The 26681-nt window shown below is 44.1% G+C and overlaps 2 protein-coding genes across 5 annotated transcripts in view; one reads left to right on the top strand and one right to left on the bottom strand.

The window, feature by feature from the left end:
- Positions 1–1565: 1565 nt before the first annotated feature.
- Positions 1566–10432, top strand: scpep1 (serine carboxypeptidase 1; the record flags this gene model as incomplete). The annotated part of the gene is made up of 9 exons (XM_064960480.1): positions 1566–1640; positions 4024–4096; positions 5028–5065; positions 5297–5425; positions 5772–5856; positions 6103–6216; positions 6715–6852; positions 8576–8739; positions 9269–10432. Coding segments are annotated over 9 exons (879 nt in total), but the record flags the coding sequence as incomplete, so codon positions are not given.
- Positions 10433–13167: 2735 nt separating this feature from the next.
- Positions 13168–26681, bottom strand: part of engase (endo-beta-N-acetylglucosaminidase) — a 34520-nt gene continuing 21006 nt past the window's right edge. The window contains exons 11-14 of one of the 4 annotated variants that reach the window (XM_064960476.1): positions 25507–25649; positions 21788–21887; positions 21339–21450; positions 13168–14400 (exon numbers count right to left, since the gene is read on the bottom strand). In XM_064960476.1, coding sequence (XP_064816548.1) covers positions 14017–14400; positions 21339–21450; positions 21788–21887; positions 25507–25649 — 739 coding nt within the window. In that variant the 3' untranslated portion in view covers positions 13168–14016. The other 3 variants (XM_064960477.1, XM_064960478.1, XM_064960479.1) reach the window with 3 other exon arrangements.

Raw genomic sequence — 26681 nt, forward strand, 5'->3', positions numbered from 1 at the left:
ACTTGTCATTTAGAAAAACGGTCTGTGGCATCGATATGAGTCAACTTTTATTCTACTGTCACAATGTACCACGAAGTGTGTAAAGGATAACTTGTCGAAGCCGATCTCATCCAAAATAGTTTTGAGACTTGTGGTCGTGACTGCATCACAAGGTAAATGAATGTTGGATTTGTTTCAATCCTGCCCACTGCTGGCAGCACACAATTAATCATCAATTCAGAGGGCAGCTGCATGCAACGCTATTGTAATGACAGTGGTAAATGTGGGTTTACTTTGGATATTTCTATTGGGCTCGTTGGGCACTATCGGTAAATTACACCATGTACACGGGACAATATGTTTAACATTTCCAATACCTCTAAATTACAATTATTTAAACCGCAAACCATCTATAAATTGTAGAATTTCATATACAAATATTGAAAGCATTTAATGAGAACTAAAAGATGTGAAAATATTGTCTCAATTACGTCAGGGAATTTGAAAGGGCCCTAACCAGCCCCGGAGATGGGCTATCCAAAGTCAAACCAATTTTGCCACGGTCGCACATCCGCCGGTTCAAGCTAATTGGCTAAATAACTCTTCCCACCTGCGAACACACGACAACCAGGTCAAACCATACTGTCACCAACTCGTGTTTGAACTCAGTCATGGGCCGCTAGCATTTCTTAATGAACCAAATCCAAAACGAGACCAAATCAGGAAGTGCAGTCCTCCTTTTTAAGTTTCAGTCCTGGGAGTTTTTTGTTGTTGCTTAAACTCCTGTGTAAGGTGTGTGTGTGTGCTGCACAAGTTTTGCGATTTAAAAAAAAAATATATATATATATATATATATATATATATATATATGTTTTGTTTTTTTTAACCTTTATTTTACTAGGCAAGTCAGTTAAGAACAAATTCTTATTTTCAATGACGGCCTGGGAACAGTGGGTTAACTGCCTGTTCAGGGGCAGAACGACAGATTTGTACCTTGTCAGCTCGGGGATTTGAACTTGCAACCTCTCGGTTACTAGTCCAACACTCTTAACCACTAGGCTACACTGCCGGTCAGACCCATATGGATCAGACCGCACCAAACAGGAGAAAACATACCTCACAGGCTCAGTTTCTGAGGAAACTTTTCATTCTGTACAAACAGTCACGCAAATGTTGAACCCAACTGAACGCATCCCAGGAGTCTCTAGGGAGGAGGGATGTATTGGAACAGGGCTGTAGTATTGGCTCAAACTACATACTCATCTCATATGTATATACTGTACTCGATACCATCTACTGTATATGCCTATGCTGCTCTGCACCATCACTCATTCATATCTGTATGTACATATTCTTTATCCCCTTACACTTGTGTGTTTAAGACAGTAGTTTAGGAATTGTTAGTTAGATTACTTGTTGGTTATGACTGCATTGTCGGAACTAGAAGCACAAGCATTTCGCTACACTCGCATTAACATCTGCTAACCATGTGTATGTGACAAATAAAATTTGATTTGAACTACTCAATGCATTTACATTTATTTTGTATTTTATTTTTACCTATTGTTATTTTTTGTCTTCTCCAGAGCTTGCCCTTCTACATATTCTCAGAGTCCTATGGAGGGAAGATGGCTGCCGCGATCTCACTGGAACTCACTAAGGTAGGTACAAATTACATCCCCAATGGCATCCTATTCCCTGTACAGTGTATATGGGCTCTGGTCGAAGGCAGTGCACTGCAAAGGGAGTAGGGGAGCCATTTGGGATGAGAACCTACTGTCTCTGCTGTGGGGAAACCTTTTCCAGTTCTAACACTTGATTATGTAAGTGAATAGGAACCACGCATGGAGAAACTGGTAGCTCAGTTGTACCTGACTCGATAATGGAACAGGGTTTTCAAACTAAAGGCTGATTATTCACTGTCATGTGTTGAGCCATGCATGACACAGAGAGGAACTAATGACTGGTGCTAAGTTGGGGCCTACTTCCTCAAACCTCCACCCACACTGGTCAGCACAGTACCTTGGGTTCCTGTCTGTCTCGGTCTTTCTGGCTGTCTCGGTCTCTCTCAATTCAATATACTTTAATGACATGGGAGGAGTTGTGCCTCTTGGCTAATGATATTCAAGATAATAATTGACTGATTAATTCCTGGAATAATTCATTGATATTATTTCTTTCTACTGTATTATTGACTGTATGTTTGTTTATTCCATGTGTAACTCTGTTGTTGTATGTGTCGAACTGTTTTGCTTTATTTTGGCCAGGTCGCAATTGTAAATGAGAACTTGTTCTCAACTTGCCTACCTGGTTAAAAAAAAGGTGAAATAAATAAAATAAAATTTGGTTATCCTATCCAAATGAATCTGAGGGTCACCATTTAAGGGTTGGATTGAAGACCTTTTGAATAAACTTTATTGGTAGTTATCACTAGCTGGTATACCATTTAATCCTATATCAACAATAGTCTTAATGAACAGTCAATTACTATATTATCATTCTGAAGTCGTCAAGCTCTGAAAACGTCAAGAACCCAATCGCTCACAAATGAACACAATGCCAAAAAGAGTTCAGTTTGAAGGTTTTATTTTCTAGACTAAATGAGGTAGTTAATGGAATAACATAAGCAGGGTAAAACTGAATACAACTCGGTCATTGCGGTGAGAATCTCCACAGGTCAATATAAATGAATTCTGTAGTCAATAGTACATTCACCAGACTGGTAATCAGCAGCTGCTGCCACACTCTGGTTTCCCTTCTGAACTGGCTACGCTGACTTTCTCAGTCCAGGAAATGTAAAGTCTATTAGAGTTGTCTTGGTTATTTCTCTGATTTCCCCCCGGCATGTATTGTGACCTCAGTATATTGGTCTTGAACGAGCAACAGTGGTTTCCACAGGGTCCTCTGGGGGGGTTGATTTGCTTCTCTCTGCATAGGAAAAATCCTCGTCGATCGGTTTTTGGTTTCCAAGGAGATGGGCTCATTCGTTCAAAGGGTGTGGCCTTGCCTCGACGAAACTTGATCTGATGTCTGTTAGCAGATCCTGTAATTTATAGGGATACTCAAGAGGACGGGCTCTAGTAGCCTTGACAACGTGGCACGGGAACGCCCCCGTTGCTTCGGAGAAACCCCGCACATTTTCAAAGTTCATATGAGGATAAGTGTCCAACATATTTTTTTTGTACATAAGTTTCACAATCTCTGCCCTGAAATGCAGAGCTGGTCGGTACCCAGCACTCGTTGTGTAAATGTGTGTACATTCATGCATAATACCCGTTACGTCGCTGTTCTGACGTTGGCGGATCAGAAGAGAAATATCACAATGCTCTGAGTTACATCAACGTGTCCTGAGTCTGTCCGTTTAAAGAATTTGTTCTTAACTGACTTGCCTAGTTAAATAAAGGTTCAAATATAATAATAGTGTTTTAAGAAAACGTGTTTACGTTGTCATTTTGCGCTATTGGCACCATTTTCACTTTGTCACAAAAAAATGGGACAAAAGTCTCTCTCTCTCTTGGTACACCTCTCTTGGCTCTCTCGCCTGGCTGGTGGTTTCCCCAGTAACGCAGGCCGATCACAAGGTGTCCTGCTGACAGACTGTCCTCTGACCTCCTCAGGCCATTCAGTCGTAAAGGTAGAGCAGTTTATTCGTCTTGTGATCGCTTGAAAGGTGCGCCGTCAAATCCAGACCTGTAAATCTTGGGATGTAAGCACTCTGTTCTCCATCAACCCCAACTGAGGGGAGTTCACTTCATAGGCTCTCGGCAAAAGTAAAACCTTTTCTATTGTCAAAGTCAACGTGTAACGATGGTCAAATAAGACCGGAATATACTCGGCTGTTAGTGATGAAGCAATAATAATTATGTTTGGTGGTAATAATATTAACAGCAATTATAATACATAACAAGAATTTTTTGGTACCCGTTGTAAAATGACTGTTAGTAATGACTAGTAATTGTGTTTTTGTCACTCTCACTCACCAAGTGTCTGCTATTCTCACACCTCTCACTCTCTCTCTGTCTCTGTCTCTGTCTCTCTCTCTAGGCCGTAGAAAAAGGAACCCTGAAGTGTAACTTTGCCGGAGTGGCTCTGGGAGACTCTTGGATCTCTCCACTGGGTCAGTATTTACCTCAGAGCACGGAACATCAGAACACCCACTTAGAGCTTCAGAACACCCACTTAGAGCTTCAGAACACCCACTTAGAGCTTCAGAACACCCACTTAGAGCTTCAGAACACCCACTTAGAGCTTCAGAACACCCACTTAGAGCTTCAGAACACCCACTTAGAGCTTCAGAACACTCAATTAGAAGAATGTCAGAACATGACTTTCCCCTTGTGAATATCAGATAATAAAGTCAGACCAGTCTTTACAACACTGTATTGGCCAGAACGGTCTACTCTAACCCTGAAACGCCTGAGATTTACCACTAGTGTCCAGTTCAGGCTCACTAACCACACGTGAATACGCTGCGTTACCAAATACCACACTATTCCCTATATAGTGTACTACTTACGGCAAGAGCCCTACGGGCCCTGGTCAACTGTAGTGGCCTAACAGGAAATGAGGTGTGATTTGGTACTCCGCTGTAGTTCCCTGTGTGGTCATGTGACTGACTGAACAAACGGTTAATCTACTGCTGCAGGTTTCTCCTCTTGTAGAAAACCTTGTCTGGATGGCCCAGTACAGCTTCATGCATGAGGGGGGCGGGTTGTACTGTTCAGGTCAGGGGTCACCAGGCGTGTGTTCATAAGTGCACACCCTTAGCAAACTGTTTTTGCAACGTGAACAAGCATTTCTTATTGGAGAAGTTCAGGTAGGTCCCCTTTCGGTTACAGCCCTGGTTGCGTCTGCGTTGTCCCCCCCGGGCTAGCTAACCAGTGTGTTCCCTACTGACGGTATAATCTGGGGTAGTGTTCAGTATGGCACCACTGTATTGGACGAGTCCAGGTAGTCCCCCCCCCCGTTTCCCATTTTGTTTTTGTCACCTATTCGGTGCCTAATGAACTACACAGCAAAGCAAACTTTCTTCTCCTCTTCATCTGCAGACTCTGTTATGACCTGGGGTCCTTATCTGTACACCACGGTGAGACACACACACACACACACACACATACACACACGCAGCCTAGTAAAATGTGTTTTCCATGTTTTTTTATTTTACAGGCACATTTAGCTTTTGCTGTGTTTTGCATTCTATGCAGTTCTTTCTGCAGACTGGGTTGTTTAAAGTCTGGAGAATACAAAATGCAGCTTGTTTTGGTACCTAGGTATTGTAGTTTCTCTCTTCTTCGACTGTCTCCCCATTGTCCTCCAGTCCCTGCTAGATGACTACGGCCTGCGGGAGGTGAGCAGTGCCGCGGAGGCGGTGAAGCAGGCGGTGGATCAGGGGCAGTACCTGAAGGCCACAGAGCTCTGGTCTGTCACTGAGAGTGTCGTGGAACAGGTCAGTGGTGTGAATCACAGAGTGGTGTGGAACGGGTCAGTGGTGTGTGTTGGTGTGAATCAGTGTGAGTGGAACGGGTCAACGGGTCGGTGGTGGTGTGGTGTGGAACTGACAGGGTCGGTGGTGGTGAGTGTCGTGGAACAGGTCAGTGGTGTGAATCACAGAGTGGTGTGGAACGGGTCAGTGGTGTGTGTTGGTGTGAATCAGTGTCGTGGAACAGGTCAGTGGTGTGAATCACAGTGTTGTGGAACGGGTCAGTGGTGTGTGTTGGTGTGGAACGGGTCGGTGGTGTGGAACGGGTGGTGGTGTGGAACTCCATGGTCATTCAGCTCCGCTCTGATTCCAGAACACAAACGGAGTCAACTTCTACAACATCCTCACCCAGGAACCTGATGAGGAGATGTCCTCCGTGCCTGGAGGAGGATACCTCTGTAAGATGCCTTTTCAGATCCGTCTTAAACGAGAGAATAACAAACAAACAAAAAGGTTTATTTGAACATCCTGGTACATATATGCAGAAACATACATAAAATATGTCATACAATATTTTAAAACACAAGTAAAAACAAGTTTTGATACAAATTATACAGTCTGAAGAGAGTGCAATACATTCCTAAGATTACACCGTCACTTGCTGTTTTTTTAAGTTGGTTTACTTTCTGTGGTCCCGCCCACAGCCCTGCTGATGCGGCACCACATTAGCCCCCTCCACCGCCAATCACTGAGCCAGTTGATGAACGGGCCAATCAGGAAGAAGCTGGAAATCATCCCTCAGAACGTCACCTGGGGAGGTAAGACACTGCTACTGGGTCAAAAAATGGATTCATTTAAAAAAAAAGTGCTTTGTTTTTACTGCAATATTTCACTTTTTTGGCAACTGACCAAATTCACATAGATATCTGTTTTATAAATCTGTCATTCTACTTGAAAGGAAGTCTAAGAAGCGGTAGAGCTATTCTAGGTGTGCTATTTCTATGGGTCACATTCTTAAGTTACATTTTGTGCGTCTTGTACACCAGCTTCAAACAGCTCAAATACAGTATTTTGGGTTATGGAAAGCTATTGCACCGCGCTTTAGATGGTACAATGATTCTCTACACAATGACTGTTTTGTCACAAACTGAAATTAGGCAAAATATTTAAAAAATATATATATTTAAAAAAATAAATGGTTGCATATTGCACTTTTCTTCAGAAATAAATGTGCCCTCCTCTGACATCTCTCATATCTCCCGCTCCACTTCTCAATCTCTCACCCTTCTCGCTCACCTCCTTCTTCCCCCCTCTAGGTCAGGCTGAGGCAGTGTTCAGCAGCATGTCAGGTGACTTCATGAAGCCAGTGGTGGACGTGGTGGATCAGCTGTTGGATGCTGGGGTCAACGTCACCGTCTACAACGGACAGCTGGACCTCATAGTGGACACCATGGGTCAGTGATTCCCCGAGCTAGAGTTGTTTACAGGTCGGAGGCGCACAATCATCATGCAACACTTACATTTTGTAGGGAAATCCGTTGAAGCATAAACAGTGGAGACCGGGGAGATATATTCAGGGCTGGGGAGGTTACTTCCTGAATGTCATCAGTTAGTAGCAGCTGGACGGGGGGCGATGTGGATCGATGTGGATCTGGACGGGGGGGGGCGATGTGGATCTGGACGGGGGGGGGGGGGGGGCGATGTGGATCTGGACGGACGGACCGATGTGGATCTGGACGGACGGACCGATTTGGATCTGGACGGACGGACCGATGTGGATCTGGACGGGGGGGATATTATTTTTCATCAGCAGAAATCAGATTGTGGTCTTCTTAATTAAAGTGGTATTGACAGGATGGACTGGAGCACATTAACACGGAGGAGTTTAGAACGGAGGAGGAGTTTAGAACGGAGGAGGAGTTTAGAACGGAGGAGGAGTTTAGAACGGAGGAGGAGTTTAGAACGGAGGAGGAGTTTAGAACGGAGGAGGAGTTTAGAACGGAGGAGGAGTTTAGAACGGAGGAGGAGTTTAGAACGGAGGAGGAGTTTAGAACTGGAGAGGAGTTTAGAACGGAGGAGGAGTTTAGAACGGAGGAGGAGTTTAGAACGGAGGCTGGGATCACATTTTGTTTACTGGCTGTCCACTGGTCTCCAAAAACAATGATTTGATGTGCAGTTTAGACATCTTCAATTCAACCATTATTGGGTTACAATACACATTTGTGAACAGCCATCCAACAACCACAATCCTTATGGCGCAAATAGCTAAATGAGAGCAGCAGTGTGATTCATCAATGCGCTATGAAGATCTCATAAGTGATATCCGATTGGGGGTCATCATTAGGTTAGTCACCAGTGGTTTCTGATTGTCATCCTTAGGTTAGTCATCATGCAGTGGTTTCTGATTCCAAGCGTTTATTCAAGTTGAATAATCTTTGGGGGTCCGACAGCAGTGGTCGCACCATTGGAAGACATAGTTTGGACTGTAGTTTACAAAAACCCATTCCTGCTCTTTTCTGATTGGGGGCAAATCCATCAAACACATTTGGTCATCACAGTGGTTTCTGATTGGTGGTCATCATTAGGTGAGTCATCATAGTGGTTTCTGATTGGTGGGTCATCATTAGGTTAGTCATCATAGTGGTTTCTGATTGGGGGGTCATCATTAGGTTAGTCATCATTAGGTTAGTCATAGTGGTTTCTGATTGGGGGGGTCATCATTAGGTTAGTCATCATAGTGGTTTCTGATTGGTGGGCATCATTAGGTGTGTCATTGTGGTTTCTGATTGGTGGTCATCATAGTGGTTTCTGATTGGGGGGGTCATCATTAGGTTAGTCATCATAGTGGTTTCTGATTGGTGGTCAGACTGTCTCAGGTGGAACAAACTTGCACCTTCTTTCAATGTTGAAGATTTTTATGCAAACATTATTTCTGAATGTTAAAGTAATCTGAGTGATCTAGTTTTTCAAAAGTATCTGTAGTCATCTGATTATATTTTAGCTGGTAACGGATTAGTTTATTTTTTTATAATCCGTTACTCCCCAACCCTGGCTAAAGTGAGATCAACCATCAATCAATATTACCATTAATTCATTGACTATTGGTCCCTGATAGACTTTAATACATGAGGATTGTTGATTGGATACAGATGATCACTGATTTTGGTCCAATCACAGGTCAGGAGCAATGGGTGAAGCAGCTGAAGTGGATGGGGCTCCAGAGCTTCAGCCAAATGAAATGGACTGCCCTTAATGACCCCGCCTTCCCGGGTGTGACCGGCGCCTTCTACAAGACCTACAAGAACTTCTCCTTCTACTGGATCCTCAAGGCCGGTCACATGGTGAGGACAGAAACATGGGTCCTAATCTCTTCTCTTTTCCACATTATATTTATTAGCTTTTCAATCATCATAGTACAGTAATATTGATCTGTCCTTTTCTTCCAAAGTGCAACCTGGTTTTCCTTTCCTTCATGGATTTGAGACAAAATGACCGGTATATTGTTAAGGGAAACATCCTCTATAGCCCATGCCTACATAAATCCATTGTTTTTACAATGGTGGAGAGTAGTGAATGAGTGTACACTTCAGGAGGGAGAGATTATTGGGACGTGACCCTAGTGTCAGAGTAGGAAGGGGATGCAGAAGATTGATGAACCCCAGTATTCAGTCATTATAGTCTTTCATTGGGAATATCTCAATTGCGTCCTCTCTCCTTCTCAAAGCCTGTTGGAGGGGAGGGGCCTCTGGCTTTCTCATCCAATGGGTTTTGAGAAGGAGACGAGGAGAAAGGTTATGCAATTGAGATCCTCCCTAGTATCCTTTTTTTCTTGCACTCCCATGATTCATTGCTCTCTCTCTCTGTTACCAGATTCCCTCGGACCAGGGACCCATGGCACTACAGATGTTGAAGATGATCACACAGCAGGACTGACACACACACTCTCACTTAATAACACACACACACCGCACACACTAGAGCTGGACGATATGGAGACAAACAAATCCAGATTGTGATATATTTCCATTTTTTTGTTTTATTTGTTCCATTTATTGTTAAATCAGTTATTTTGGGGGGAGGTGTGTTAAAGCCGGACCACATGGACTAAAAGTCCTATCGTGATGAATGTAACTAGTGTTTAATGGTTAGTTACTTTACATTAGCGAAGAGCTAGCTATCGTGATGAATGGAACTACTGTGTTTAATGGTTAGTTACTTTACATTAGCGAAGAGCTTATAAGAGCATCTTCTGTAAGATGAGGGAATAAGAGCGTCTGCTAAATGACACATTATTAAATGTAAATTAGCGGCAGGGCTCTAGACGTGCGTTTCCAGGGCCAGGTAAGACAACTGAGATGGTAGACGACGGTTCAAAAAGTAAGATATTCCCATGCCACATATCCAAGGGAAGGAGTGGTTGATGTGCAACCTGTCAAAAGGATCCACAATGATCACATTTATTTTGGCCTCTTCAGAGAATTGGCTGACATCTCAGTGCATATTGGCCTGTAGGCTACATGATTCACCACCTGAGGAAGGGCGACCTCAAAACACTAAGTTTACTAACCGTAGACATGATATTGTTGCTAGGTAACCATGTAGGCTGATGTCCTACAGGAACTTCCCAGCTCTAGGCCTAGGCTACTTGATGTAGGTCTTATTCACTGCAAATGGCGCGCTCCACGAGAAGGGTGTAATTGCGGCTCGCAATTCTGGGCGTTACTGCATGTGGTCATTCCTTCATCTGCAGGAACCCCTCTTTTTATAGTTCTATTGGTCCATTATTAAGTTAGGATTGTGTTCGGGAGGCGGGGGTGTGCCAGTTCACTAGGGGGGGTGGTAATGAACCATAACCATGCCAACTGCCGATTTAAACCCCACCTTCACCCTGTCGGACATTGCTTTCCCGCAGTTCTGTTAACGACGTCGATTGCAGGTGTTTGGTAGGCGGGAGAGAAGGACACTGTGCTAGCTAGGACTCCGTTACACAAGGTGGGAGGCAGCGGTAACTGGTTGGTTGGTAGTTAGCTAGGACTCCGGTACACAAGGTGGGAGGCAGCGGTAACTGGTTGGTTGGTAGCTAGCTAGGACTCCGTTACATAAGGTGGGAGGCAGCGGTAACACTGGTTGCTAGCTAGCTAGGACTCCGTTACACAAGGCGGGAGGCAGCGGTAACTGGTTGGTTGGTAGCTAGCTAGGACTCCGTTACACAAGGCGGGAGGCAGCGGTAACTGGTTGGTTGGTAGCTAGCTAGGACTCCGGTACACAAGGCGGGAGGCAGCAGTAACTGGTTGGTTGGTAGCTAGCTAGGACTCCTGTACACAAGGCTGGTAACTGGTTGGTTGGTAGCTAGCTAGGACTCCTGTACACAAGGCGGGGGAGGCAGCGGTAACTGGTTGGTTGGTAGCTAGCTAGGACTCCTTACACAAGGGGGAGGAGGCAGCGGTTACACAAGGCGGGACAGCAGTAACTGGTTGGTTGGTAGCTAGCTAGGACTCCTGTTACACAAGGCGGGAGGCAGCGGTAACTGGTTGGTTGGTAGCTAGTTAGGACTCCATTACACAAGGTGGGAGGCAGCGGTAACACTGGTTGCTAGCTAGCTAGGACTCCGTTACACAAGGCGGGAGGCAGCGGTAACTGGTTGGTTGGTAGCTAGGCTAGGACTCCGTTACACAAGGCGGGAGGCAGCAGTAACTGGTTGGTTGCTAGCTAGGACTCCTGTACACAAGGCGGGAGGCAGCGGTAACTGGTTGGTTGGTAGCTAGTTAGGACTCCATTACACAAGGTGGGAGGCAGCGGTAACACTGGTTGCTAGCTAGCTAGGACTCCGTTACACAAGGCGGGAGGCAGCGGTAACTGGTTGGTTGGTAGCTAGCTAGGACTTCGTTACACAAGGCGGGAGGCAGCGGTAACTGGTTGGTAGCTTAGCTAGGACTCCTGTACACAAGGCGGGAGGCAGCGGTAACTGGTTGGTTGGTAGCTAGCTAGGACTCCTGTACACAAGGTGGGAGGCAGCGGTAACACTGGTTGCTAGCTAGCTAGGACAGTTTCGTTCGCCCCAAATCATAATTTTTATTTCCCTTTTGACCAACATTTAAATCTCCTAGAATATCATGTGGTCCTGAAGCATGAAGATCAAGACTAACCTACTTCATGGTGATTTGTTTGACAATCAGATGAAAACCAGTCATGATGTTGTGTTCATGCCACATTAAAAGGTCATACATTTTCACAGTTAAATGACATGTCTTCACACAGAGGTCCCGTGAAGAAAACATAAGTGCCTCCATATGGAAATCAAATGCCAGTTCAACTGATTCATCCTGGTGCCAGCCCTGAGGGACAGGCTGAGTTTCATAGCAGCAAACAACAACAATGCATAGGCTATTACTGTTGACCAGATAATGGTTCTAGAACAATCCACAGGAACATTGTGTAGCAAAATTCCCCCAAAGAATGGTTCTAGAACAATCCACAGGAACGTTGTGTAGCAAAATTCCCCCAAAGAATGGTTCTAGAACAATCCACAGGAACGTTGTGTTGCAAAATTCCCCCAAAGAATGGTTCTAGAACAATCCACAGGAACGTTGTGTAGCAAAATCACCCCAAATGTATGCAAAATGATTTGGTATGAGGAAGGCGGTGTCTGTAATTTTTGGTTTATCGTCCCAGCTCTAGTACTTGCTCACACACACACTCTCTCTCTCTCTCTCTCTCTCTGATGCCAGCTGGAATGGCTCTCCGTCGGATTTAAGGCAATCAGGAAGAATCACCAAATATAACTGACTGCTCAGTCCAGCATCGTAGATAGATTGATCTCCATCTCCTACCATTACTAAAGATCAACTGCTCAGTCCCACATCATCCATACTGTACCATTATCCACCAAAATCTGCTTCCAGACTGGTGCACTATATATAGGGTGCCATTTCAGATTGTGCACTATATATATATATAGGGTGCCATTTCAGATTGTGCACTATATATATATATAGGGTGCCATTTCAGATTGTGCACTATATATATATATATAGGGTGCCATTTCAGATTGTGCACTATATATATATATATAGGGTGTCATTTCAGATTGTGCACTATATATATATATATAGGGTGCCATTTCAGATTGTGCACTATATATATATATATATAGGGTGCCATTTCAGATTGTGCACTATATATATATATATATATAGGGTGCCATTTCAGATTGTGCACTATATATATATATATAGGGTGCCATTTCAGATTGTGCACTATATATATATATAGGGTGCCATTTCAGATTGTGCACTATATATATATAGGGTGCCATTTCAGATTGTGCACTATATATAGGGTGCCATTTCAGCTCGTCTCTTGCAGCAGTAGCTCTGGTCCAGGGTGTTTTTTTTCCCCCCGGCTTCGCTCTTCACTATTGGAAGACAATGGTGAGAGAGCAGCCGAAAGACACCCTGCACCAGAGCTACTACAGGGGATACGGACTGGTACTCAAGATCTGTTGATTTTAACTGATTGATTTTCTTTGTAAATTTGAGCTTAAGAACAATAATAAATAAAAGCTTTTTTTTCTAAATAGTAAGACCTGTTTGAATGCTTTGGTGGAGATTTGTTGACTAAAATATGAAACTAAGTCTTTAATTCTTTCATCCATTTCTAAAATGTCCTCCGTGTTGTTTTGTCAAACAGAACTCTGTCAGACATTCAGTAACCAACATGGAACGCTGTAGTGGAAATGTTATGACTCAAAACAGAATTCAGAATGTTTTTTTAAGAGTGTCTTTATTGATGCTTCAATTCATTTAGCATGTGGTGAATAATCTTCTAGATAAAAGGATGTGTAGCGTGTCGTTTAAACGCTTTACTCCTTAAAAATAAAGGGGTGTGTGTCACTTCCTGTCACGAGGAGACTCTGGTGCATCCTCTGTGGAAATCTGTAATGGGAGGAGCCACCGCCTCCTTCGTTCTCCAATTAACGTATTGACACGCTCCTTGACCACTTGGTTTCTGGGTCACGGAGGAGTTGCAGAGGGGAAGGTCTTTTGCCCAATTGGGGAGTCTCTATGTTTTGCTTGAAGTATCCTTCCCTTGCTCTGCACCCAGAAGACAATGGACTGCGTTCTGGCTTACTCTCACCTGTCCAGTCCTGCTTGCTCTCCGAGGATTCAATCTGGGGCACGTTGTCGAGAGCTCTCAACAATGCACCTTTTTAAAGGCAATGTCCCTGCATCTGCTCAGATTGCATTCACAGTAAAGGGCTGCAGATGTCGGCTCAATCAGGAATTACCTACAGCTTCATGATGAGTTCTGCCCTTAATTGAGTTCCCCTAATTGTTCTGGGAAGATAATTATATATATTATTTTAATGCTTTCTTGACTAGAAAAAAATGGTTAACTCTTATAGGTGACGAGGAGGATCACATCACTACAAACTAGCTTATTGAATCAGGTTATCACTGACTGGCCAGGAGACAGGAAGTGGAGGAGCAAGTCCAGTAGTACATCCCAAATGGCACCCTATTCCCTATATAGTGCACAACATGTTGTCCATGTTGTGCACTATATAGGGAATAGGGTTCCATTTGGGACAGCCACTACGTTGCTACCCTTTCAGTGTCTTATGATTGATCCGTCCTCTCCTCAGTATAACTGAGACTCCTCCTCCCCCATTGGGACTCAGGAACACGGAACCCCTCCCGGGACACAGGTTCCACCACCAGTTCTAGAAGACCTGGGGGTTCTGGAACCGTCAGCTCAGTCACCCGGAATAAGGGGCAGTAGGCTCGGCCAATCAGGACCAGCTTGCCAGATGGGATCCGGGGGTCTGGACCCCTCAGCCGGCGCCAATACACCAGGAAGTGGCGTACGAGTTGGGCAGGGTAGCGCCAGCGCAGGGTGGCGTTGAGATTAAGTTTATTGGCGCTCCTCAGCCACACCACGTCATAGAGACACACACTCTGGACTGGGAGGGGAGGAACAGAGAGGGACTCGGCATCCAGGATCTGGGAGGAGGGAGACAGACAGACATCTGATAAGAAACACACAAATCAATCACTTTTAGAAAAGACTGAACTGTACAAACAGTTACAACATTACTTATACTGAACAAAAATATAAATGCAACAATTAAAGATTATACTGAGTTGAAATAAATCAATTCATTAGGCCCTAATCTATGGATTTCACATGACTGGGAATACAGATATGCATTTGTTGGTCACATACAGTGCCTTGCGAAAGTATTCTGCCCTCTTGAACTTTGCGACCTTTTGCCACATTTCAGGCTTCAAACAAAGATATAAAACTGTAATTTTTTTGTGAAGAATCAACAACAAGTGGGACACAATCATGAAGTGGAACGACATTTATTGGATATTTCAAAAAAAAATTAACAAATCAAAAACTGAAAAATTGGGCGTGCTAAATTATTCAGCCCCCTTAGGTTAATACTTTGTAGCGCCACCTTTTGCTGCGATTACAGCTGTAAGTCGCTTGGGGTATGTCTCTATCAGTTTTGCACATCGAGAGACTGACATTTTTTTCCCATTCCTCCTTGCAAAACAGCTCGAGCTCAGTGAGGTTGGATGGAGAGCATTTGTGAACGGCAGTTTTCAGTTCTTCCCACAGATTCTCGATTGGATTCAGGTCTGGACTTTGACTTGGCCATTCTAACACCTGGATATGTTTATTTTTGAACCATTCCATTGTAGATTTTGCTTTATGTTTTGGATCATTGTCTTGTTGCAAGACAAATCTCCATCCCAGTCTCAGGTCTTTTGCAGACTCCATCAGGTTTTCTTCCAGAATTGTCCTGTATTTGGCTCCATCCATCTTCCCATCAATTTTAACCATCTTCCCTGTCCCTGCTGAATAAAAGCAGTCCCAGACCATGATGCTGCCACCACCATGTTTGACAGTGGGTATGGTATGTTCAGGGTGATGAGCTGTGTTGCTTTTACGCCAAACATAACGTTTTGCATTGTTGCCAAAAAGTTCAATTTTGGTTTCATCTGACCAGAGCACCTTCTTCCACATGTTTGGTGTGTCTCCCAGGTGGCTTGTGGCAAAATTTAAACTACACTTTTTATGGATATCTTTAAGAAATGGCTTTCTTCTTGCCACTCTTCCATAAAGGCCAGATTTGTGCAATATACGACTAATTGTTGTCCTATGGACAGAGTCTCCCACCTCAGCTGTAGATCTCTGCAGTTCATCCAGAGTGATCATGGGCCTCTTGGCTGCATCTCTGATCAGTCTTCTCCTTGTATGAGCTGAAAGTTTAGAGGGACGGCCAGGTCTTGGTAGATTTGCAGTGGTCTGATACTCCTTCCATTTCAATAATATCGCTTGCACAGTGCTCCTTGGGATGTTTAAAGCTTGGGAAATCTTTTTGTATCCAAATCCTGCTTTAAACTTCTTCACAACAGTATTTCGGACCTGCCTGGTGTGTTCCTTGTTCTTCATGATGCTCTCTGCGCTTTTAACGGACCTCTGAGACCATCACAGTGCAGGTGCATTTATACGGAGACTTGATTACACACAGGTGGATTGTATTTATCATCATTAGTCATTTAGGTCAACATTGGATCATTCAGAGATCCTCACTGAACATCTGGAGAGAGTTTGCTGCACTGAAAGTAAAGGGGCTGAATAATTTTGCACGTCTAATTTTTCAGTTTTTGATTTGTTAAAAAAGTTTGAAATATCCAATAAATGTCGTTCCACTTCATGATTGTGTCCCACTTGTTGTTAATTCTTCACAAAAAAATACAGTTTTATATCTTTATGTTTGAAGCCTGAAATGTGGCAAAAGGTCGCAAAGTTCAAGGGGGCCGAATACTTTCGCAAGGCACTGTATATACACTATATATACAAAAATATGTGGATACCCCTTAAAATTAGTGGATTCAGCTATTTCAGCCACACCCGTTGCTGACAGGTGTATAAAATGTAGCACACAGCCAAGCAATCTCCATAGACAAACATTGGCAGTAGAATGGCCCGTACTGAAGAGCTCAGTGACTTTCAACGTGGCACCGTCATAGGATGCCACCTTTCCAACAAGGCAGTCTGCCCTGCTAGAGCTGCCCTGGTCAACTGTGAGTGCTGTTATTGTGAAGTGGAAACCTCTAGGAGCAACAACGGCTCAGCCGCAAAGTGGTAGACCACACAAGCTCACAGAACGGGACCGCCAAGTGCCAAAGCACTTAAAAATCTTATCCTCGGTTGCAACACTCACTACCGAGTTCCAAACTGCCTCTGGAAGCAACGTCAGCACAATAACTTTGTCGGGAGCTTCTTGCAATGGGTTTCCATGGCCGAGCAGCCGCACACAAGCGTCACCTGGAGTGGTGTAAAGCTCGCCGCCATTGGACTCTGGAGCAGTAGACGCGTTTCTTTGGAGTGATGAATTGCGCTTCACCATGGGGCGGCAGGTAGCCTAGTGGTTAGAGGGGCGGCAGGTAGCCTAGTGGTTAGAGGGGCGGCAGGTAGTCTAGTGGTTTAGAGGGGCGGCAGGTAGCCTAGTGGTTAGAGGGGCGGCAGGTAGCCTAGTGGTTAGAGCGTTGGACTTGGACCAAAAGGTTGCAAGATCGAATCCCCGAGCTGACAAGGTAAAAATCTGTCATTCTGCCCCTGAACGAGGCAGTTAACCCGCTGTTCCCTGGTAGGCCGTCATTGAAAATAAGAATGTGTTCTTAACTGACTTGCCTGGTTAAATAAAGATAAAAAAAAGGTTTTAAAAAAATGACCTGGAAGTCTGACGGATGAATCTAGGTTTGGCGGATGCCAGGAGAACGCTACCTGCCCCAATGCATAGTGCCAACTGTAAAGTTTGGTGGAGGAGGAATAATGGTCTGGGGCTGTTTTTCATGGTTCGGGCCCCTTAGTTCCAGTGAAGGGAAATCTTAACAATACAGCATACAATGACGTTCTAGATGATTCTGTGCTTTCAACTTTGTGGCGCCAGTTTTGGGAAGGCCCTTTCCTGTTTCGGCATGACAATGCCGAACTTGACTGGCCTGCACAGATCTCTGACCTCAACCCCATCAAACACCTTTGGGATGAATTGAAACGCTGACTGCGAGCCAGGCCTAATTGCCCAACATCAGAGCCCGGCCTCACTAATGCTCTTGTGGCTGAATGAAAGCAAGTCCCCGCAGCAATGTTCCAACATCTACTGGAAAGCCTTCCCAGAAGAGTGGAGGCTGTTATAGCAGCAATGTTCCAACATCTAATGGAAAGCCTTCCCAGAAGAGTGGAGGCTGTTATAGCAGCAATGTTCCAACATCTAGTGGAAAGCCTTCCCAGAAGAGTGGAGGCTGTTATAACAGCAATGTTCCAACATCTAGTGGAAAGCCTTCCCAGAAGACTGGAGGCTGTTAAAGCAGCAATGTTCCAACATCTAGTGGAAAGCCTTCCCAGAAGAGTGGAGGCTGTTAAAGCAGCAATGTTCCAACATCTAGTGGAAAGCCTTCCCAGAAGAGTGGAGGCTGTTATTGCAGCAAAGGGACCAACTCCATATTAATACCCATGATTTGTTTATGAGGTGTTGGACTAGCAGGTGTCCACATACTGTTGGTCATGTAGAGTATCTCAACAGGCTGTATCATATAATTAGACCACATCAGTGCATTTGTTATGATAATAATCTATATAAAGTCCAGTCATTTGTTACGATAATAATCTATATAAAGTCCAGTCATTTGTTACGATAATAATCTATATAAAGTCCAGTCATTTGTTACGATAATAATCTATATAAAGTCCAGTCATTTGTTAGGATAATAATCTATATAAAGTCCAGTCATTTGTTAGGATAATAATCTATATAAAGTCCAGTCATTTGTTACGATAATAATCTATATAAAGTCCAGTCACTTGTTACGATAATAATCTATATAAAGTCCAGTCATTTGTTACGATAATAATCTATATAAAGTCCAGTCATTTGTTACGATAATAATCTATATAAAGTCCAGTCATTTGTTATGATAATAATCTATATAAAGTCCAGTCATTTGTTACGATAATAATCTATATAAAGTCCAGTCATTTGTTACGATAATAATCTATATAAAGTCCAGTCATTTGTTACGATAATAATCTATATAAAGTCCAGTCATTTGTTACGATAATAATCTATATAAAGTCCAGTCATTTGTTAGGATAATAATCTATATAAAGTCCAGTCATTTGTTAGGATAATAATCTATATAAAGTCCAGTCATTTGTTACGATAATAATCTATATAAAGTCCAGTCACTTGTTACGATAATAATCTATATAAAGTCCAGTCATTTGTTACGATAATAATCTATATAAAGTCCAGTCATTTGTTACGATAATAATCTATATAAAGTCCAGTCATTTGTTATGATAATAATCTATATAAAGTCCAGTCATTTGTTACGATAATAATCTATATAAAGTCCAGTCATTTGTTACGATAATAATCTATATAAAGTCCAGTCATTTGTTACGATAATAATCTATATAAAGTCCAGTCATTTGTTACGATAATAATCTATATAAGGTCCAGTCATTTGTTATGATAATAATGTCCAGTCATTTGTTAGGATAATAATCTATATAAAGTCCAGTCATTTGTTACGATAATAATCTATATAAAGTCCAGTCATTTGTTACGATAATAATCTATATAAGGTCCAGTCATTTGTTATGATAATAATCTATATAAAGTCCAGTCATTTGTTACGATAATAATCTATATAAAGTCCAGTCATTTGTTATGACAATAATGTCCAGTCATTTGTTAGGATAATAATCTATATAAAGTTCAGTCATTTGTTATAATAATAATCTATATAAAGTCCAGTCATTTGTTATGACAATAATGTCCAGTCATTTGTTAGGATAATAATCTATATAAAGTCCAGTCATTTGTTAGGATAATAATCTATATAAGGTCCAGTCATTTGTTACGATAATAATCTATATAAGGTCCAGTCATTTGTTAAATTAGATGCATGTGTGAAAGTGAAACATTAGTTAAAACACTATAAAAGACAGAGATAACGGGAAATCCAATGAGAGGTGGCTGATGTTGCCCTGTTTGAGGATTTACACACGATACAGCAGACTGCTTTTTAGAGGCCGGTGGGACCTCCCCCCCCAGAAAGTACAGACTGGCTCATCAGATATCGTTTCCCAAAACCAACCTTATAGGATTATTGAGGATTGAAGAGCTACTTTAGAAAAGGCAAACACATGCTGTTCCGGTGCACATCCAGGTGCTGTCCACCCTTGGGGGTTTGGCAACGAGCACTTTCACCGGGAACTTGCCGAGCGGCATCTCAAAGCCCTCGATGAGCCGACGTTTCAGATGCAGTCATCAGCTAAACAAACAGGTTGAAGTCAAGAGGGGTTTCTTTTCCATCAGGGTTCCCAAATAATGAACAGAGAACTGGACGGCCCCCACGTCGCCGTTAAAAGCACCACATCCCGAAACGAGTACATCGACTGTATGTGAACAGGAAGTGCTTCCTCTCTTAATGTGCAGGTGAAAAGGTTATGTGAGGATCGAAAGACGCTGCCGAATGTGGTGGCCAGGTGGGAATACGACTCGTTCATTCTGCTCTATGTGGAGGCCAGGTGGGAAAACGACTCGTCCATTCTGCTCTATGTGGAGGCCAGGTGGGAATACGACTCGTTCATTCTGCTCTATGTGGAGGCCAGGTGGGAATACGACTCGTTCATTCTGCTGTATGTGGAGGCCAGGTGAGAATACGACTCGTTCATTCTGCTCTATGTGGAGGCCAGGTGAGAATACGACTCGTTCATTCTGCTGTATGTGGAGGCCAGGTGGGAATACGACTCGTTCATTCTGCTCTATGTGGAGGCCAGGTGGGAATACGACTCGTTCATTCTGCTCTATGTGGTGGCCAGGTGGGAATACGACTCGTTCATTCTGCTGTATGTGGAGGCCAGGTGGGAATACGACTCGTTCATTCTGCTCTATGTGGAGGCCAGGTGGGAATACGACTCGTTCATTCTGCTCTATGTGGAGGCCAGGTGGGAATACGACTCGTTCATTCTGCTCTATGTGGAGGCCAGGTGGGAATACGACTCGTTCATTCTGCTCTATGTGGAGGCCAGGTGGGAATACGACTCGTTCATTCTGCTCTATGTGGAGGCCAGGTGGGAATACGACTCGTTCATTCTGCTCTATGTGGAGGCCAGGTGGGAATACGACTCGTTCATTCTGCTGTATGTGGAGGCCAGGTGGGAATACGACTCGTTCATTCTGCTCTATGTGGAGGCCAGGTGGGAATACGACTCGTTCATTCTGCTCTATGTGGAGGCCAGGTGGGAATACGACTCGTTCATTCTGCAGAACAACAGGTGTCGGCCTACTACGTCTACAGGACAGAGCTGTTGAGGAGATTGTTGCCTAGCTACTCATTTGAATTATATTTGCCATTTGCTAAAGCAACTTGAATTGTCCTAATGGTCCTGTCTTTGTAGCTATCTTGTCATTTGTACAGGTCAAACCACAACTGAGCGAGTCCTATCAAACATTGTGGTTGTACTCAACCTCTGACACGAGGCACCTCTGTTTCAGTCTCTGGCTGTGTCGTTGTATTTCCTGGCACGGCGTTGTGTTATTCCCCACAGGCTTTAAAAGGGATGATTTTGACCATACGGGTGTTTTGAAATGCAAATAGCCAAGGTCATGCATGAGCACTGAGGCAGAGAACAATCGGTATTTATCAACGGTTATATCCTACCGGGGTGCCTATAATGCTCTTCGGATTGTTCTAGAAATCTCACTTTTTTTTCTTTGCGTACGAACATTCTAAATTCCGTATTCTAGAACCGTTTCTACACAACAGTGATAAGTGAGGCCCCAGGCCTAAGAGTCGGGGACAGATAAGAGTCTGGTGACGGGTAATTCTGTGGTGAGGTCTCTCTCTCTCACCATAATCTCTCCGACCCGGCATTTGAAGGGTGTGTCCTTATCTCCTCCATCACGCTGCACGCTGACACACACGTCCCTCAGAGCACAGCCCTGCAGCTCCAACTGGGAACACCTGGCACACACACACACACACACGTTATTACAAACAGTATTACTAGCCTATATCACACACACACACACACACGTCCCTCAGAGCACAGCCCTGCAGCTCCAACTGGGAACACCTGGCACACACACACACACACACACACACATTATTACAAACAGTATTACTAGCCTATATCACACACACACACATCCCTTCGAGCACAGCCCTGCAGCTCCAACTGGGAACACCTGGCACACACACACACACACGTTATTACAAACAGTATTACTAGCCTATATCACACACACACATATCCCTTCGAGCACAGCCCTGCAACACACACACACAGTAGTCTTCTTACCTGACAGTCCATCCATCTGGGTTCCACTGTCCACAGCTCTGAGAAAACTGTCTCATCAACTGGTGGTCCTCTGTTAAAGCAACAGGCTCAATACTGCTGGCTACACACACACACACACACACACACACACACACATCAATAATAATACAACACTTTACAACTCCTGTTGTGAGTGTGATATGACTCACTAGGTACAGTGGGGCAAAAAAGTATTTAGTCAGCCACCAATTGTGCAAGTTCTCCTACTTAAAAAGATGAGAGAGGCCTGTAATTTTCATCATAGGTTCACTTCAACTATAACAGACAAAATGTGGAAAAAAAATCCAGAAAATCACATTGTAGGATTTTTTATTTTTTTTATTTATTTGCTAATTATGGTGGAAAATAAGTATTTGGTCACCTACAAACAAGCAAGATTTCTGGCTCTCACAGACCTGTAACTTCTTCTTTAAGAGGCTCCTCTGTCCTCCACTCGTTACCTGTATTAATGGCACCTGTTTGAACTTGTTATCAGTATAAAAGACACCTGTCCACAACCTCAAACAGTCACACTCCAAACTCCACTACGGCCAAGAACAAAGAGCTGTCAAAGGACACCAGGCTGGGAAGACTGCATCTGCAATAGGTAAGCATCTTGGTTTGAAGAAATCAACTGTGGGAGCAATTATTAGGAAATGGAAGACATACAAGACCACTGATAATCTCCCTCGATCTGGGTCTCCACGCAAGATCTCACCCGGGGGGACCTAGTGAATGACCTGCAGAGAGCTGTGACCAAAGTAACAAAGCCTACCATCAGTAACACACACCACCAGGGACTCAAATCCTACAGTGCCAGACGTGTCCCCCTGCTTAAGCCAGTACATGTCCAGGCCCGTCTGAAGTTTGTCATATGGTCGGATGAAACTAAAATATAACTTTTTGGTAAAAACTCGTTGTGTTTGGAGGACAAAGAATGCTGAGTTGCATCCAAAGAACACCATACCTACTGTGAAGCATGGGGGTGGAAACATCATGCTTTGGGGCTGTTTTTCTGCAAAGGGACCAGGATGACTGATCCGTGTAAAGGAAAGAATGAATGGGGCCATGTATCGTGAGATTGAGTGAAAACCTCCTTCCATCAACAAGGGCATTGAAGATGAAACGTGGCTGGGTCAATGATCATGACAATGATCCCAAACACACCGCCCGGGCAACGAAGGAGTGGCTTCGTAAGAAGCATTTCAAGGTCCTGGAGTGGCCTAGCCAGTCTCCAGATCTCAACCCCATAGAAAATCTTTGGAGGGAGTTGAAAGTCCGTGTTGCCCAGCAACAGCCCCCAAACATCACTGCTCTAGAGGAGATCTGCATGGAGGAATGGGCCAAAATACCAGCAACAGTGTGTGAAAACCTTGTGAAGACTTATAGAAAACGTTTGACCTCTGTCATTGCCAACAAAGGGTATATAACAAAGTATTGAGATAAACTTTTGTTATTGACCAAATACTTATTTTCCACCATAATTTGCAAATAAATTCATTAAAAATCCTACAATGTCATTTTCTGGATTTTTTTTTCTCATTTTATCTGTCATAGTTGAAGTGTACCTGCGATGAAAATTACAGGCCTCTCTCATCTTTTTAAGTGGGAGAACTTGCACAATTGGTGGCTGACTAAATACTTTTTGCCCCACTGTATATCCTGAACTGTGTGTGATATGACTCACTGGGTATATCCTGAACACCTCTGTGTGATATGACTCACTGGGTATATCCTAAACTGTGTGTGATATGACTCACTAGGTATATCCTGAACTGTGTGTGATATGACTCACTAGGTATATCCTGAACACCTCTGTGTGTGATATGACTCACTGGGTATATCCTGAACTGTGTGTGATATGACTCACTAGGTATATCCTGAACACCTCTGTGTGATATGACTCACTAGGTATATCCTGAACACCTCTGTGTGATATGACTCACTAGGTATATCCTAAACTGTGTGTGATATGACTCACTGGGTATATCCTAAACTGTGTGTGATATGACTCACTAGGTATATCCTGAACACCTCTGTGTGATATGACTCACTAGGTATATCCTGAACACCTCTGTGTGATATGACTCACTAGGTATATCCTGAACACCTCTGTGTGATATGACTCACTAGGTATATCCTGAACAGTGTGTGATATGACTCACTAGGTATATCCTGAACTGTGTGTGATATGACTCACTAGGTATATCCTGAACACCTCTGTGTGATATGACTCACTAGGTATATCCTGAACACCTCTGTGTGATATGATTCACTAGGTATATCCTGAACACCTCTGTGTGATATGACTCACTAGGTATATCCTGAACACCTCTGTGTGATATGGCTCACTGGGTATATCCTGAACACCTCTGTGTGATATGACTCACTAGGTATATCCTGAACACCTCTGTGTGATATGACTCACTGGGTATATCCTGAACACCTCTGTGTGATATGACTCACTGGGTATATCCTGAACACCTCTGTGTGATACGACTCACTAGGTATATCCTGAACACCTCTGTGTGATATGGCTCACTGGGTATATCCTGAACTGTGTGTGATATGACTCACTGGGTATATCCTGAACACCTCTGTGTGATATGACTCACTAGGTATATCCTGAACAGTGTGTGATATGACTCACTAGTTATATCCTGAACTGTGTGTGATATGACTCACTAGGTATATCCTGAACACCTCTGTGTGATATGACTCACTAGGTATATCCTGAACTGTGTGTGATATGACTCACTAGGTATATCCTGAACAGTGTGTGATATGACTCACTAGTTATATCCTGAACTCTGTGTGATATGACTCACTGGGTATATCCTGAACACCTCTGTGTGATATGACTCACTAGTTATATCCTGAACTCTGTGTGATATGACTCACTAGGTATATCCTGAACAGTGTGTGATATGACTCACTAGGTATATCCTGAACAGTGTGTGATATGACTCACTAGGTATATCCTGAACACCTCTGTGTGATATGACTCACTGGGTATATCCTGAACACCTCTGTGTGATATGACTCACTGGGTATATCCTGAACACCTCTGTGTGATATGACTCACTGGGTATATCCTGAACACCTCTGTGTGATATGACTCACTAGGTATATACTGAACTGTGTGAGACATGACTCACTAGGTATATCCTAAACTGTGTGTGATATGACTCACTGGGTATATCCTGAACTGTGTGTGATATGACTCACTAGGTATATCCTGAACTGTGTGTGATATGACTCACTAGGTATATCCTGAACACCTCTGTGTGATAGGACTCACTGGGTATATCCTGAACTCTGTGTGATATGACTCACTAGGTATATCCTGAACAGTGTGTGATATGACTCACTAGGTATATCCTGAACTGTGTGTGATATGACTCACTAGGTATATCCTGAACACCTCTGTGTGATAGGACTCACTGGGTATATCCTGAACTCTGTGTGATATGACTCACTAGGTATATCATGAACACCTCTGTGTGATAGGACTCACTAGGTATATCCTGAACTGTGTGTGATATGACTCACTGGGTATATCCTGAACACCTCTGTGTGATATGACTCACTAGGTATATCCTGAACACCTCTGTGTGATATGACTCACTAGGTATATCCTGAACACCTCTGTGTGATATGACTCACTAGGTATATCCTGAACTGTGTGTGATATGACTCACTGGGTATATCCTGAACACCTCTGTGTGTGCAGAGTGCAGCATCAGCAGTCTTTAACTCCAGAGAGACAGTGACCCCAGGAGACGGCTTATAGATCAGAGACACAAAGACCCTGGAGGATAGAGGCACCTGGAGAGAAAAGATCCTGGGAGGGGAGAGAGGGAGAAGAGAGGGAGAAGAGAGGGAGAAGACAGGGAGAAGACAGGGAGAAGAGAGGGAGCGAAGGGAAGGGGAAGAGAGAGGGAGAAGAGAGGGAGCGAAGGGAAGGGGAAGAGAGGGAGAAGAGAGGGAGAAGAGAGGGAGCGATGGGAAGCGGAAGAGAGGGAGAAGAGAAGGAGTGAAGGGAAGGGGAAGAGAGGGAGAAGAGAAGGAGTGAAGGGAAGGGGAAGAGAGGGAGAAGAGAGGGAGCGAAGGGAAGGGGAAGAGAGGGAGAAGAGAGGGAGCGAAGGGAAGGGGAAGAGAGGGAGAAGAGAGGGAGCGAAGGGAAGGGGAAGAGAGGGAGAAGAGAAGGAGTGAAGGGAAGGGGAAGAGAGGGAGAAGAGAAGGAGTGAAGGGAAGGGGAAGAGAGGGAGAAGAGAGGGAGCGAAGGGAAGGGGAAGAGAGGGAGAAGAGAGGGAGCGAAGGGAAGGGGAAGAGAGGGAGAAGAGAGGGAGCGAAGGGAAGGGGAAGAGAGGGAGAAGAGAAGGAGTGAAGGGAAGGGGAAGAGAGGGAGAAGAGAGGGAGTGAAGGGAAGGGGAAGAGAGGGAGAAGAGAGGGAGCGAAGGGAAGGGGAAGAGAGGGAGAAGAGAGGGAGCGAAGGGAAGGGGAAGAGAGGGAGAAGAGAGGGAGCGAAGGGAAGGGGAAGAGAGGGAGAAGAGAGGGAGCGAAGGGAAGGGGAAGAGAGGGAGAAGAGAGGGAGCGAAGGGAAGGGGAAGAGAGGGAGAAGAGAGGGAGCGAAGGGAAGGGGAAGAGAGGGAGGAGAGAGGGAGAAGAGAGGGAGAAGAGAGGGAGAAGAGAGGGAGCGAAGGGAAGGTGAAGAGAGGGAGAAGAGAGGGAGCGAAGGGAAGGGGAAGAGAGGGAGAAGAGAAGGAGTGAAGGGAAGGGGAAGAGAGGGAGAAGAGAGGGAGCGAAGGGAAGGGGAAGAGAGGGAGAAGAGAGGGAGCGAAGGGAAGGGGAAGAGAGGGAGAAGAGAGGGAGC

Source organism: Oncorhynchus masou, unplaced genomic scaffold (genome assembly GCF_036934945.1).
Source record: "Oncorhynchus masou masou isolate Uvic2021 unplaced genomic scaffold, UVic_Omas_1.1 unplaced_scaffold_2202, whole genome shotgun sequence".
Lineage (NCBI taxonomy): Eukaryota > Metazoa > Chordata > Actinopteri > Salmoniformes > Salmonidae > Oncorhynchus > Oncorhynchus masou.